Source organism: Papio anubis, chromosome 6, assembly GCF_008728515.1.
Source record: "Papio anubis isolate 15944 chromosome 6, Panubis1.0, whole genome shotgun sequence".
NCBI classification, from domain to species: Eukaryota; Metazoa; Chordata; class Mammalia; order Primates; family Cercopithecidae; genus Papio; species Papio anubis.
This window is the reverse complement of record NC_044981.1, coordinates 111,084,582-111,100,172: the sequence shown is the minus strand read 5'-3', so window position 1 is coordinate 111,100,172 and position 15,591 is coordinate 111,084,582. Positions and strand designations below refer to the sequence as shown.

The 15,591-nt window shown below is 43.9% G+C and overlaps 1 protein-coding gene and 1 pseudogene across 5 annotated transcripts in view; one reads left to right on the top strand and one right to left on the bottom strand.

Moving 5' to 3' along the window:
* AKAP12 (A-kinase anchoring protein 12) overlaps positions 1-15,087 on the top strand; it is a 120,392-nt gene extending 105,305 nt beyond the window's left edge. For all 5 annotated transcript variants that reach the window (XM_003898033.3, XM_017958219.2, XM_003898034.3 and 2 more), the window contains 2 exons: positions 5,146-10,190; positions 12,262-15,087. In XM_003898033.3, the coding sequence (XP_003898082.1) occupies positions 5,146-10,178 (5,033 nt within the window). In that variant the 3' untranslated portion in view covers positions 10,179-10,190; positions 12,262-15,087. The remainder of the gene's footprint in view (positions 1-5,145; positions 10,191-12,261) is intronic.
* On the bottom strand, positions 3,781-3,865 carry LOC116275617 (annotated as a pseudogene).
* Positions 15,088-15,591: the final 504 nt, after the last annotated feature.

The window sequence follows — 15,591 nt, the reverse complement described above, 5'->3', positions numbered from 1 at the left end:
GGGGAAATGGTTGTGTGACCCCAGCTTTCTACTCCTATATTAGCAACATGTCTCTGCATTTTCTGATTCCAGGGAGGTTGATGAGTATTTGTTTTTAATCACATGCTTGCTGGCAGGACATGTAATTTCTGTTTGTATTCTGTACTAGTGAAATCATACTAGAATAGAGTTTGTTATTGGAATTTTTCTTTTTTCTCTAGTATATTTCCAATTATTTTATCCAACTTTTTCAAAAGGAAAGTCGCATCTCTTAAATTGCATTAGAAGTGTTTGCAAAAAGTTCTTTTGTGACCACCAGGCGCGTGGCTCACGCCTATAATCACAGCACTTTGGGAGGCTAAGGCAGGTGGATCACCTGAGGTCAGGAGTTTGAAAACAGCCTGGCCAGCATGGTGAAACCTTGTCTGTACTGAAAATACAAAAATTAGCCGAGTGTGGTGGCAGCGCCTGTAATCACAGCTACTTGGGAGACTGAGGCAGGAGAATCGCTTGAACCCAGGAGGCAGAGTTTGGAGTGAGCTGAGATGGTGCCACTGCACTCCAGTGTGGGCGACAGAGCGAAGACTCTGGCTCAAAAAAAGAAAAAGAAAGAAATAGTTCATGGAAATACTGTTAAACCTTTGGATTTAACTATAAACACATTCATCACAATGTCGGTTTATAATAGGAACAAATAGAAACTTAAAGCATTTTCTTATTTCAGAATACTATACATGCTTTAAAAAATAATGGGAAGAGTGTATATATATATATATCTAAAATATAGAAGAAGTTTAAATCGTAGATGTCTGGACTTTCCTTTCTCTTTGAGTATTTGCTTCAAAGTTTAGTATGAGTGTTTAATTTTTCCTTATTGTTTGTTAAGTCTAATGTTGGTCACAAATGTGTATTTTATAAAGGAAAAAGGGAAATCCTTTAGAAACTGTGCCTCAGATCAAAAGAATGAGATTCTTGGGTTTTTCGTGAAACCTTCTTCGCTATCTGAAATGTTTAGTTCTCAGGTAAAACTAAAAGTTTTTGTTTTTAATGCTACCTTAGATACTGATGGCAGAAAAAATGAGCCTTGCTGATGATCGAAGCTGTTACAGATATTGAGTCTGTGGCATCACCACTGAAGCAAAGGCCCTTATTGAGTCTGAAGAATAAGAGGCCCAGATAACCTATTCATCTATGAATATCCAAAAATCTAGCAATGTTTGAAAAGAAAAAAAGAACTTTAGCTTAACTTAGAGAATAACAAGGTACAAGGACAAAAAAAAACCTCTGCTCACACTGTTGCCCTGACTTGGTTGGGTACCTTAGGCAGTTTTGTCATTGTTGCTGTTGTTTTTGTCTGTTTGTTTTTTTAGTGAGTCTCGCTCTGTCACCCAGGCTAGAGTGCAGTGGCGCGATCTTGGCTCACTGCAACCTCCGCCTCCCGGGTTCAAGCGATTCTCCTGCCTCAGCCTCCCGAGTAGCTAGGACTGCAGGTGCCCACCACTACGCCTGGCTAGTTTTTGTATTTTTAGTAGAGATGGGGTTTCACCATGTTGGCCAGCCTGCTCTCAAACTCCTGACCTCAAATGATCCACCTGCCTCGACCTCCCAAAGTGCTGGCATTACAGGCATGAGCCACTGCGCCCGGCCTAGTTTTTCACTTAACTTTCTGGGGTTCGGTTTCAAAATAAAACCAAATAAGTAGTACGATGGAAATTTGTTGACATAGATTTGTAGTATTTCATAAATATGAAAATAAATTGTTTTCAGAGTAATCAGATTATATAAGCGGAATGAATGTATGGATTTTGGGAAGCATTCTATATTTCTAAATATTTCTGCATTTCAAGTGTTTATTGCTGTGTTCTAAGTCCTGGTGTATGTACTAGTTATAATTTTTTTTTGGAGGCGGGGACAGAGTCTTGCTCTGTTGCCCAGGCTGGAGTGCAGTGGCGTGATCTCGGCTCACTGCAACTTCCGCCTCCCGGGTTCACGCCATTCTCCTGCCTCAGCCTCCCGAGTAGCTGGGACTACAGGCGCCCGCTACCACGCCCGGCTAATTTTTTGTATTTTTAGTAGAGACGGGGTTTCACCGTGTTAGCCAGGATGGTCTCAATCTCCTAACCTCGTGACCCGCCTGCCTCGGCCTCCCAAAGTGCTGGGATTTCAGGCGTGAGCCACCGCGCCTGGCTTGTTATAATTATTAACCTTCAATTTGTGCTTAAAACATTAAGTATATTTTTGCAGTTTTTGTTAAGATCTTTTTGGTGTCCATTTTAATTGACCTTTTTGTTTAGTACAGAAATCGATATATGTCCTATGTAGAAAATTAGAAGCTGGGCACAGTGGCTCACACTTGTAATCCCAGCACTTTGGGAGGCCAAAGCGGGCGGATCACCTGAGGCCAGGAGTTTGAGACCAGCGTGGCCAAACATAGTGAAACCCCATCTCTACTAAAAATACAAACATTAGTCAGGTATGGTGGCACATGCCAGTAGTCCCAGCTACTCGGGAGGCTGAGGCAGGAGAATTGCGTGAACCCGGGAGGCAGAGGTTGCAGTGAGCCCAGATCACATCGCTGCAGCCTAGGCGACAGAGTGAGACTCTGTCTAAAAAAAAAAAAAAAGAAGAAAGAAAAAAGAAAATTCAGACAAGCAAAACTAAAATAAATGACATTCGCATCCCCCAGAGATCATATGTGAAGGGTGTGTGTGTGTGTGTGTGTGTGAGAGAGAGAGAGAGAGAAAGGAGAGACAGTTGTTTTTAAGCCAGAATGAGGTCATTGTATATACTGTTTGGTAACCTGCTTTCTGCAGTCAAATCTCTCTACCCTTTTATTTCAATGAAAATTCATCTCATCTAATCCCAAATCTCATACTCGGTATTTCCCAAGAAGACCCAAAAATGTCCTTTAGCTGTTTTTACCTAACAAATATCCAATTCAGGATCATGCCAGGCACCTCTGGTTATTGTGTTCCTTAAATCTCTTAATTTAACACAGTATACCTCCCCCCATCCCCACTTCCCCCAATTAAATCACATTGACTTGACTTTTCCCCTCAATGATTTTAAAATTACAAACCCAGAAAAATATAGTAAATACTTACGTACATTTGACCTAATTCACCATTTGTGGAAAGCCACATCATCCGCCCCACCCCCCACCCACCTATTTGAAAGTTACTTGCAGACAATCCTTTTGTGTTTCTGCTGGATTTTCATTCTTCTGTGACACTGACATTTCAGGCCAGGCTAGTTGTTTTGCAGAACGTCCTTCATTGTGGATTTGTCTGGTTGTGTCGTTAGATGTGATTAGATGCCGTTCAGCCTTTTGGTCAGGGATGCCACGTAGAGGAATTCTTGGCCTTCTCAGTGCCTCACACCAGGAAGCACAATGACATCTGTCCCGTTATTGAGGATGTTAAATGTGATCACTTGGTTAAGGTGGTGCCTGCAGATTTCTCCATTGTCAAGGTCATTTTTTTGAAATTAAGTAATCTGTATGTTGGTGCTCTGAATGTGTTTCCTGACCCGATGGTTTTAGCAGTTCATGATCCTTGACTGAATAAGTTATTAAAATGGTGTCTGTAAATTATAATTTTCTAAATCTAAGATTTTAACAATAATGACTTGGAGGATCAAAGTGGAAGTTATATCTATATTTATTTACATTTTTTTTCGTTAAAGAAGTGCTCCCTTTTCCTCATTTACCTTTTTTAGTGTCACTCTCGATTGATGGATTCTTTTTTTATTCAATGTGTTGTAACCCATCAGTGTCATTATTCTCTTTCTTTTTCTTGTTCATGTCAGACAAGTAATGTGCCATCGTGGTAACGATGCACACATTGCAATGAACACCCAATCGTCACTCTCGTAGACTGCAAAGGATCCATTATTCTTTTCTATGCTTCAAAGTTTGGACATTGGGAGCCCCGTCAAGCCAGTTCTTGTGTCCTTTCGACACCTCCATCAGCTTTTGAGCACAACAAAATATTCTTCATACGTCCTCTGACCCAGCCTGGAGTTTCTCCAAAGAGCTCTGCTCCCTTTTGGGGACCTGTTGAGGTCGAACTTAGTTACCACATAGAATGTCCCCTTCTTTAGATTGGTGTAGATACTTGTTTGTTCTTTAGCTTGTTCCTGAAACCCTATATTTCCTATTAAGTTATATCTAAAACTTGATGGAGTCTTCTTTAAAATATGGGTGTGATGTGGGATTCCATCTTACATTTCTACAGAAGATACAGTATCTGGTTGACTCACTCTTAGGGGTACCCTGGCTACTTATGTGGAACTAATTTTTTGATAGTTAAGTTTGTCAACTTTCCCTTTAACAGGCAACAGAAAGAGCCGATAATTCTCTTTGAACCTGAATTTTTAAAGGTCACTGGAAAGAAGTAGATGTTAATCTATTAAGATTTACAAATCTCCATAAGATCTCACTTTATCCTTGAATTACCTGGCATTAAAGAAAGTATTAATTGGTCATGTATTAAAAATATTTAATTTTCGCTGGGCGCTGTGGCTCACGCCTGTAATCCCAGCACTTTGGGAGGCCGAGGTGGCCGGATCACTTGAAGTCAGGAGCTCGAGACCAGCCTGGCCAGCATGGTGAAACCCCGCCTCTCCTAAAAATACAAAAATCAGCCAGGCATGGTGAAAGACGCCTGTAATCCCAGCTACTCGGGAGGCTGAGGCAGGAGAATCACTTGAACCTGGGGCGGAGGTTGCAGTGAGCCGAGATCGCACCACTGCACTCCAGCCTGGGCGACAGAGCGAGACTCCATCTCAAAAAAAAAAAAAAAAAAAAAATTAATTTTCTTGGGCTGGGCACTGTAGCTCACACCTGTAATCCCAACGCTTTGAGAAGCTGAGGCAGGAGGATCACTCGAGCCCAGCAGTTGGAGACCAGCCTGAACAACATAGTGAGATCTCCTCTGTACAGAAAATAAAAAACTTGACATGGTGGCATGTGCCTGTAGTCCCAGCTACTCGGGGACGCTGAGGTGGGAGGATTCCTTGAGCCTAGGGGGTTGAGGCTGCAGTGAGCTGAGACCACACCACTGCACTCCAGCTGGGGCAAGAGAGTGAGGCCTTGTCTGAGAAAAACAATTTTCTCGAATTGTAATCACCTTTTCTATTCTCCCCACCCCCACTTTTTGTTAATAGTTGGACAGAGAGACTCTGAAGATGTGAGCGAAAGAGACTCCGATAAGGAGATGGCTGCTAAGTCAGCGGTTGTTCAAGACGTCACAGAAGATGGGCAGGAGGAGACACCTGAAATAATCGAACAGATTCCTTCTTCAGAAAGCAATTTAGAAGAGCTAACACAACCCACTGAGTCCCAGGCTAATGATATTGGATTTAAGAAGGTGTTTAAGTTTGTTGGCTTTAAATTCACTGTGAAAAAGGATAAAACAGAGAAGCCTGACACTGTCCAGCTACTCACTGTGAAAAAAGATGAAGGGGAAGGAGCAGCAGGAGCTGGCGACCACCAGGACCCCAGCCTTGGGGCTGGAGAAGCAGCATCTAAAGAAAGCGAACTCAAACAATCTACAGAGAAACCCGAAGAGACCCTGAAGCGCGAGCAAAGCCACGCGGAAATTTCTCCTCCAGCCGAATCTAGCCAACCAATGGTGGAGGAATGCAAAGAGGAAGGAGAAGAGAAACAAGAAAAAGAACCCAGCAAGTCTGCAGAATCTCCAACGAGTCCCGTGACCAGTGACACGGGATCGACCTTCAAAAAATTCTTCACTCAAGGTTGGGCTGGCTGGCGAAAAAAGACCAGTTTTAGGAAGCCAAAGGAGGATGAAGTGGAAGCTTCAGAGAAAAAAAAGGAACAAGAGCCAGAAAAAGTTGACACAGAAGAAAACGGAAAGGCAGAGGCCGACTCCGAGAAACTGACCGCCTCCGAGCAAGCCCACCCACAGGAGCCGGCGGAAAGTGCCCACGAGCCCCGGTTATCAGCTGAGTATGAGAAAGTCGAGCTGCCCTCGGAGGAGCAAGTCAGTGGCTCACAGGGACCTTCTGAAGAGAAACCCGCTCCATTGGCGACAGAAGTGTTTGATGAGAAAATCGAAGTCCACCAAGAAGAGGTTGTAGCCGAAGTCCACGTCAGCACCGTGGAGGAGAGAACTGAGCAGAAAATGGAGGTGGAAGAAACAGCAGGGTCTGTGCCAGCTGAAGAATTGGTTGAAATGAATGCAGAACCTCAGGAAGCCGAACCTGCCAAGGAGCTGGTGAAGCTCAAAGAAACGTGTGTTTCCGGAGAGGACCCTGCACAGGGAGCTGACCTCAGTCCTGATGAGAAGGTGCTGTCAAAACCCGCCGAAGGCGTTGTGAGTGAGGTGGAAATGCTGTCATCACAGGAGAGAACGAAGGTGCAGGGAAGTCCACTAAAGAAGCTTTTTACCAGCACTGGCTTAAAAAAGCTTTCTGGAAAGAAACAGAAAGGGAAAAGAGGAGGAGGAGATGAGGAATCAGGGGAGCACACTCAGGTTCCAGCCGATTCTCCGGACAGCCACGAGGAGCAAAAAGGTGAGAGCTCTGCCTCCTCCCCCGAGGAGCCCGAGGAGATCACGTGTCTGGAGAAGGGCTTAGCTGAGGTGCAGCAGGATGGGGAAGCTGAAGAAGGAGCTACTTCCGATGGAGAGAAAAAAAGAGAAGGTGTCACTCCCTGGGCGTCGTTCAAAAAGATGGTGACGCCCAAGAAGCGTGTTAGACGGCCTTCGGAAAGTGATAAAGAAGATGAGCTGGACAAGGTCAAGAGCGCTACCTTGTCTTCCACCGAGAGCGCAGCCTCTGAAATGCAAGAAGAAATGAAAGGGAGCGTGGAAGAGCCAAAGCCGGAAGAACCGAAGCGCAAGGTGGATACCTCAGTATCTTGGGAAGCTTTAATTTGTGTGGGATCATCCAAGAAAAGAGCAAGGAAAGGGTCCTCTTCTGATGAGGAAGGGGGACCAAAAACAATGGGAGGAGACAATCAGAAAGCCGATGAGGCCGGAAAAGACAAAGAGACGGGAACAGACGGGATCCTTGCTGGTTCCCAAGAACATGATCCAGGGCAGGGAAGTTCCTCCCCTGAGCAAGCTGGCAGCCCTACCGAAGGGGAAGGCGTTTCCACCTGGGAGTCATTTAAAAGGTTAGTCACACCAAGAAAAAAATCAAAGTCCAAGCTGGAAGAGAAGAGCGAAGACTCCATAGCTGGGTCTGGTGTAGAACATTCCACTCCAGATGCTGAACCCGGGAAAGAAGAATCTTGGGTCTCAATCAAGAAGTTTATTCCTGGACGAAGGAAGAAAAGGCCAGATGGGAAACAAGAACAAGCCCCTGTTGAAGACGCAGGGCCAGCAGGGGCCAACGAAGATGACTCTGATGTCCCGGCTGTGGTCCCTCTTTCTGAGTATGACGCTGTAGAAAGGGAGAAAATGGAGGCGCAGCAAGCCCAAAAGATCGCAGAGCAGCCCGAGCAGAAGGCAGCCGCTGAGGTGTCCAAGGAGCTCAGCGAGAGTCAGGGTCATACAATGGCGGCGGCTGTCGTTGACGGGATCAGGGCAGCTACCATTATTGAAGAAAGGTCTCCTTCTTGGATATCTGCTTCAGTGACGGAACCTCTTGAACAAGGAGAAGCTGAAGCCACACCGTTAACTGGGGAGGTATTGGAAAGAGAAGTAATTGTAGAAGAAGAAACCCCCATGGTTAGCGAACCTCTGCCAGAGAACAGAAAGACCCGGGGCGACTCAGTCGTTAGCGAGGCGGAATTGACCCCCGAAGCTGTGACAGCTGCAGAAACCGCAGGGCCATTGGGTGCCGAAGAAGGAACCGAAGCATCTGCTGCTGAAGAGACCACAGAAATGGTGTCAGCAGTCTCCCAGTTAACCGACTCCCCAGACACCACGGAGGAGGCCACTCCAGTGCAGGAGGTGGAAGGTGGCGTACCTGACATAGAAGAGCAAGAGAGGAGGACTCAAGAGGTCCTCCTGGCAGTGGCAGAAAAAATGAAAGAGGAATCCCTGCTGCCTGGCACCAGTGGGCCAGAAGACGCACTTCAGCCTGTGCAGAGAGCAGAGGCAGAAAGACCAGAAGAGGATGCTGAAGCACCGGGTCCGAAGAAAGAGACGGATGTAGTGTTGAAAGTAGATGCTCAGGAGGCAAAAACTGAGCCTTTTACACAAGGGAAGGTGATGGGGCAGACCACCCCAGAAAGCTTTGAAAAAGCTCCTCAAGTCACAGAGAGCATGGAGTCCAGTGAGCTTGTAACCACTTGTCAAGCTGAAACCTTAGCTGGGGTAAAATCACAGGAGATGGTGATGGAACAGGCTATTCCCCCTGACTCGGCGGAAACCCCTACAGACAGTGAGACCGATGGAAGCACCCCCGTAGCCGACTTTGACACGCCAGGCACAACCCAGAAAGACAAGACTGTGGAAATCCATGAGGAGAATGAGGTCGCATCTGGTACCCAGTCAGGGGGCACAGAAGCAGAGGCAGTTCCTGCACAGAAAGAGAGGCCTCCAGCACCTTCCAGTTTTGTGTTCCAGGAAGAAACTAAAGAACAATCAAAGATGGAAGACACTCTAGAGCATACAGATAAAGGGGTGTCAGTGGAAACTGTACCCATTCTGTCGAAAACTGAGGAGACTCAAGAGGCTGGCCAGTTTGCTGATGAGAAAACCGAAGACGTACCATTTGTCGAAGGACTTGAGGGGTCTGTAGACACAGCCATAACAGTCAGTCAGGAAAAGGTCACTGAAGTTGCCCTTAAAGATGAAGGGACAGAAGAAGCTGAATGTAAAAAGGATGATGCCCTTGAACTGCAGAGTCACGCTCAGTCCGCTCCATCCCCCGTGGAGAGAGAGATGGTAATTCAAGTCGAAAGGGAGAAAACGGAAGCAGAGTCAACCCATGTGAATGAAGAGAAACTTGAGCACGAAACAGCTGTTACCGTATCTGAAGAGGTCAGTAAGCAACTCCTCCAGACAGTGAATGTGCCCATCATAGATGGGGCAAAGGAAGTCAGCAGTTTGGAAGGAAGCCCTCCTCCCTGCCGAGGTCAAGAGGAGGCAGCATGCGCCAAAATTCAAGTTCAGAGCTCTGAGGCATCATTCACGCTAACAGCTGCTGCAGAGGAGGAAAAGGTCTTAGGAGAAACTGTCAACATTTTAGAAACAGGTGAAACGTTGGCGCCTACAGGTGCACATTTAGTTCTGGAAGAGAAATGCTCTGAAAAAAATGAAGACTTTGCCGCTCATCCAGGGGAAGATGCTGTGCCCGCAGGGCCTGAGTGTCGGGCAAAATCAACACCAGTGATAGTATCTGCCACTACCGAAAAAGGCTTAAGTTCCGACCTGGAAGGAGAGAAAACCACATCACTGGAGTGGAAGTCAGATGAAGTCAATGAGCAGGTTGCTTGCCAGGAGGTCAAAGTGAGTGTAGCAATTGAGGAGGATTTAGAGCCTGAAAATGGGATTTTGGAGCTTGAGACCAAAAGCAGTAAACTTGTCCAAAACATCATTCAGACAGCCGTTGACCAGTTTGTACGTACAGAAGAAACAGCCACCGAAATGTTGACGTCTGAGTTACAGACACAAGCTCACATGATAAAAGCTGACAACCAGGATGCTGGGCAGGAAACAGAGAAAGAAGGAGAGGAACCTCAGGCCTCTGCACAGGATGAAACACAAATTGCTCCAGCCAAAGAGGAGTCAGAGTCAACCGCAGTGGGACAAGCACATTCTGATATTTCCAAAGACATGAGTGAAGCCTCAGAGAAGACCATGACTGTTGAGATAGAAGGTTCCACTGTAAATGATCAGCAGCTGGAAGAGGTCGTCCTCCCATCTGAGGAAGAGGGAGATGGAGCTGGAACAAAGTCTGTGCCAGAAGATGATGGTCATGCCTTGTTAGCGGAAAGAATAGAGAAGTCACTAGTTGAACCAAAAGAAGATGAAAAAGGTGATGATGTCGATGACCCTGAAAACCAGAACTCAGCCCTGGTTGATACTGATGCCTCAGGAGGCTTAACCAAAGAGTCCCCAGATACAAATGGACCAAAACAAAAAGAGAAGGAAGATGCCCAGGAAGTAGAATTTCAGGAAGGAAAAGTGCACAGTGAATCAGATAAAGCTATCACAACCCAAGCACAGGAGGAGGTACAGAAACAAGAGAGAGAATCTGCAAAGTCCGAACTTACAGAATCTTAAAACATCATGCAGGTAAGCTTCCTTTTCTTCTAAGACAATTTTTCTCTTTTATGCCAATAGATGGCAAATTTGTTATATAAGGAATTGGGAGCAAATAATTATGCCTTCATGTAGAACCTTCAGTTGAGGAAAATAACTATCAACTAGATTCAAAGATATAGGATAGTTTCATGGTTTTTGGTCATTGAAATGCCATTTAGTCTTATCGATATTATGAAAAGAGTGGCCTTGTTTTACCCCCTAATGTGACTGCTTTAGAAGAAAATAAAAGGGCACGTGTGTGTGCACATGTGCGTGTTTGACCCAAAGGCATAAGAAATACATTGTGTTCACTCAACTAACTTGTTGCATTTTTTAAAAAATAACTAATGCCCCAATAACTGGGCATGGTGGCTCATGCCTGTAATCCCAGCCAGCACTTTGGGAGGCCGAGGCAGGTGGATCACCTGAGGTCAGGAGTTCAAGACCAGCCTGGCCAACATGGTGAAAACTCATCTCTACTAAAAATATAAAAATTAGCTGGGCGTGGTGGCTGGCGCCTGTAATCCCAGCTACTCGGGAGGCTGAGGCAGGAGAATTGCTTGAACCTGGGAGGCAGAGGTTGCGGTGAGCCGAGATAGGACCACTGCACTCCAGCCTGGGCAACGGAGTGAGACCCCATCTAAAAAACAAAAACAAAAACAAAAAAACTAGTGCCCCAAAATGGGTTTATATTAAACTGCCAAAAAAATGGATTTTTTCCCCTAGCAGTAGTAACAACTATTTTTTAAAATTTTCCAGTGCATATAATGACCAACCCTCACTGTGTTCATTACTTGCAGCCACTAGTTTTGTGGCAGTGTAACATAATACAAGACCCTTCCCAGCTTTGTTTTTTGTTGTTGTTGTTGTTGTTTTGTATTGTTTTGTTTTATTTTGGAGACAGAGCCTCACTCTGTCACCCAGGCTGGAGTGCAGTGGCGTGATCTTGGCTCACTGCAAGCTCCGCCTCCTGTTCACGCCATTCTCCTGCTTCAGCCTCCGGAGTACCTGGGACTACAGGCGCCCGCCACCACACTCGGCTAATTTTTTTGTATTTTTAGTAGAGATGGGTTTACACCATGTTAGCCAGGAGGTCTCAATCTCCTGACCTCGTGATCCACCCGCCTCGGCCTCCCAAAGTGCTGGGATTACAGGCGTGAGCCACTGCGCCCGGCCCTATCTTTGTTTTGTTTTTTGAGAGAGCCTTGCTGTGTCACCCAGGGTGGAATGCAGTGGTGCAATCATGAAATGCTACAGCCTTGACCTCCTGGGCTAAAGCAAATCGCCTGCCTCTGCCTCTGTCTCCTGAGTAGCTGCTGGGACCACAGGCGCATGCCACTACTCCCGGCTAATTGTTAAATTTTTTGTAGAGACAGGGATCTTGCTATGTTGCCCAGGCTGGTCTCAAACTCCTGGCCTCAAGAAATCCTTCTGCCTCCGCCTGCCAAAGTGCTAGGATTACAGTCGTGAGTCGCTGTGCCCAACCCATCTTCGTTTTGTTTTGTTTTGTTTTGTTTTGTTTTTGAGACAGAGTCTCACTCTGTCGCCTGGGCCGGAGTGCAGTGGCGCAGTCTTGGCTCACTGCAACCTCAGTCTCCCAGGTTCAAGCAATCCTCCTGCCTCAGCCTCCCGAGTAGCTGGGATTACAGACACATGCACCATGCCCCAGCTTATTTTTGTATTTTTAGTAGAGACGAGTTTCCCCCAGGATGGTCTCGAACTCCTGACCTCAAGTGATCTGCCTGCCTTGGCCTCCCAAAGTGCTGGGATTACAGGCATGAGTCACCACACCCAGCCCTATCTTTGTTTATTGTTTGTTTGTTTGTTTTTGTATTTCACCATGTTGGCCAGGATGGTCTCAATCTCTTTACCTCATGATCCGCCCGCCTCGCCTCCCGAAGTGCTGGGATTACAGGCGTGAGCCACCGCGCCTGGCCCCATCTTTGTTTCTTTAATGTAGTTAAACTATGGTATTATTAGGTCACTTTGACAACTATCCTGTTGTTAATAAATGAGAGAGAAAAAGGAGATTTTATTCACGCTGATTCTCCTCCTCCTACAGTTAAACTCATTGTCTATTTGGAAGACCAGAATGTGAAGACAAGTAGTAGAAGAAAATGAACGCTGCTGCTGAGACTGAAGACCAGTATTTCAGAACTTTGAGAATTGGAGAGCAGGCACATCAACTGATGTCATTTCTAGAGAGCCCCTGACAATCCTGAGGCTTCATCAGGAGCTAGAGCCATTTAACATTTCCTCTTCCCAAGACCAACCTACTATTTTCCCTTGATAACCACATAAATTCTGATTTACGGTCCTAAATTCTTAACCTGGAACTGGAGTTGGCAATACCTAGTTCTACTTCTCAAACTGGAGTATCATTCTTTATGTATTTATATGTATGTTTTAAGCAATCCTCCTCCTGTATCTATTGTATATTTTTTTCTTAATGTTTAAGGAAATGTGCAGGATACTACATGCTTTTTGTATCACACAGTATATGACGGGGCATGTGCCATAGTGCAGCCTTGGGGAGCTTTAAGCCTCAGTTATAACCCGCGAAAAACAGAGCTTCCTAGAAGTAACATTCCTGATCAAGGTACAATTCTTTAAAATTCACTAATGATTGAGGTCCATATTTAGTGACACTCTGAAATTGGTCACTTTCCTATTACGCACGGTGTGCTAAAACTAAAAAGCATTTTGAAACATACAGAATGTTCTCTTGCCATTGGGAACTTTTTCTTTCTAACCCAGTGGAGGTTAGAAAGAAGTTATATTCTGGTAGCAAATTAACTTTACATCCTTTTTCCTACTTGTTATGGTTGTTTGGGCCGATAAGTATGCTTAATCCTGAGGCAAAGTAGTGAAATGTTTTATATGTTATGAAGAAAAGAATTGTTGTAAGTTTTTGATTGTACTCTTGTATGCTGGACTGCATTCACACACAGCATGAAATAAGTCAGGTTCTTTACAAATGGTATTTTGATAGATACTGGATTGTGTTTGTGCCCATATTTGTGCCATTCTTTTAAGAACAATGTTGCAACACATTGATTTGGATAAGTTGTGATTTGACGACTGATTTAAATAAAATATTTGCTTCACTTAGATTTGCTGGTTTTATTAGATACCAGGAAGCCTGGGATATATATGTACCACATTAGAATGATGAAGACAAGGATTGATAAGCTAGAACTTTCTGATGTAGTCATTACATGAAAGCCCTTTTCACTGGTTTGAGTTGTGTGTTCAGAGGAAGCAATGGCAGAGATGCTTTTCCTGAAATAAACCAGTAGCTTTTCAGATTGACATTCTTGCTACAATTCTACCATCTGGTAGTTCCTGAAAATGTCAAATTTTTTGTGTTAATATTTTTGGTTTCAAACAATAACAAACGTCTCTAGAAAGAAATTTTAAGAAGGCTTAATAGTAAAAATGCCTTTCCTGAAATAATCTTGGAAAATTTTTTAAACGTCAAAATAATGAGTCATGCTCATACATTAAGGGTTTGTTTTTTGTTTGTTTGTTTGTTTGTTTTTGAGACGGAGTTTCGCTTTTGTTGCCCAGGCTGGAGTGCAATGGCACGATCTCAGCTCACCGCAACCTCCACTTCCCGGGTTCCAGTGATTCTCCTGCCTCAGCCTGCATTAAGGGTTTTGTCAGACAATTTGTCACACAAAGAACAGTGTCACTTATCTACTCTTGACATATAGAACTGGCCTGGCATATAGCTTTCTAGATTTTACTCAAACTTGGTACTGCAGTTTGAGAATTTGAATTTTGACTGCCGATTAGCTGGAAAGCCTAGTTTTAATGGAAAGAAAGTTTGCTTTTAAAACTGAAAGTAGTTTCTTTTATGCTAACAAATCTAACTTCATACATAATTGGCCATATTAGTAAAACACGTCATGATAGCAGTGTATAGTCTTGTTTATAGTTGGAAGTCATCTTTTAGGAGTTATTCTCAGATATATATAACAGCTACCCATGCATCATTATTAAAATCCCCAAATTCAAAAAACCTCTGAGATATATATATCCTCCTGGAGATATATATATATAATTTTTTTGGGGGAGGGTGCCAACTGAGATTTAAATCCAAGTGCTGGTGTCTAGTTCTGAACATCAACTAAAGAGTTTTGGAAATGACAGCAATTTATAACAAATTCATACTGACTTCCTCTCTATGACAAGAAGACATTCTGTGCTGTTTTGAACAGATTAAAGATTTGTGTAATTTGTGGGAAATTGCTGTTTTTGTTTAAATTCCACCCGTGTTTGTCTTTTCCTACCACCTGTGGCCAGGTGCTCGCTGGCTATCACAGTTGAGATTCCATGAGTAGCTGCTTCATGACTGCTTTTTGTACTATCTGGATGTGCCCAGAGTTACTTCTGTACAAGTTCTATATCTATGTCCGTTGAGAACATTATTTTAACAAGAGGAGCACCAACAGTAGCATGAAATACAATACTGTTTTATAATTCTAAAGCTGCTGTTAATTTATGAAGTACATAATAATCTAATGTAAACTGCAGAAGTCAGAGCAAGTGCCTACATTTTGTTATTTTTGGCATTACTACAGAGCCATGTACAATAGAAAGCAATGCAAGACTTGTAAACTCTCGCCACTTCTTGTAATATCAAATGTTCCCCCTCAGGTTATTTTGCTTATGGTACCCATGAGTTGCCTCTCTCTGTACATAGATAAATTGTTCCAATATTTTCCTTTGATGTTTGGAACTACAGATAGTCAAGGGCTGGAAATATTAGTTTTCAATATAAGCTTCCAGCTTAGCAATTACCTCTAGTCCAAGACAATATTTGATTCCTAGTTCTGTTTGGGGCAAATTTTCATTTATCTAAATAAAATGCAATCTAATTAAATGCCATGGATTTTCTTTCTGTAATTTCACTCGGACTCAGTTTTGATTGCTTTTCTCTTATCTGTTGTGATATTCATCATACATTTAAGCTCTGCTTTGAACTACTTAGCACCCTTTGTTCATAGAGCATCGTGAGAGTTTGGAATGAATGTATCTAGGATAGGTGTGAATCCACAAAGATCTCTATTCATGATCAAAGGTCCTGGGCTCCTTTAATTAGAATCTCATTAATCTTCCAGCTGACCTCTGACTCCCCAATATAAAGTTTTATGTCCAGTTTTTGGATAGTCACACAAACCTTCTCTGAAATGCCAACCAATAACCAGAACCAGAGTTAGAACCTCTTTCTCCAACTCTGTAAGAAAGGAAATAGACGCAGTTCAGGGATTCCCAGATAGTAGTGGAGCTTGGAACCTGAACACAAAATCAGTGACACATACATTCAAATCTACATGACTATTTCTTTTTTTCTTTAACTTTTAAACATTTATTTTTATTTTGATTT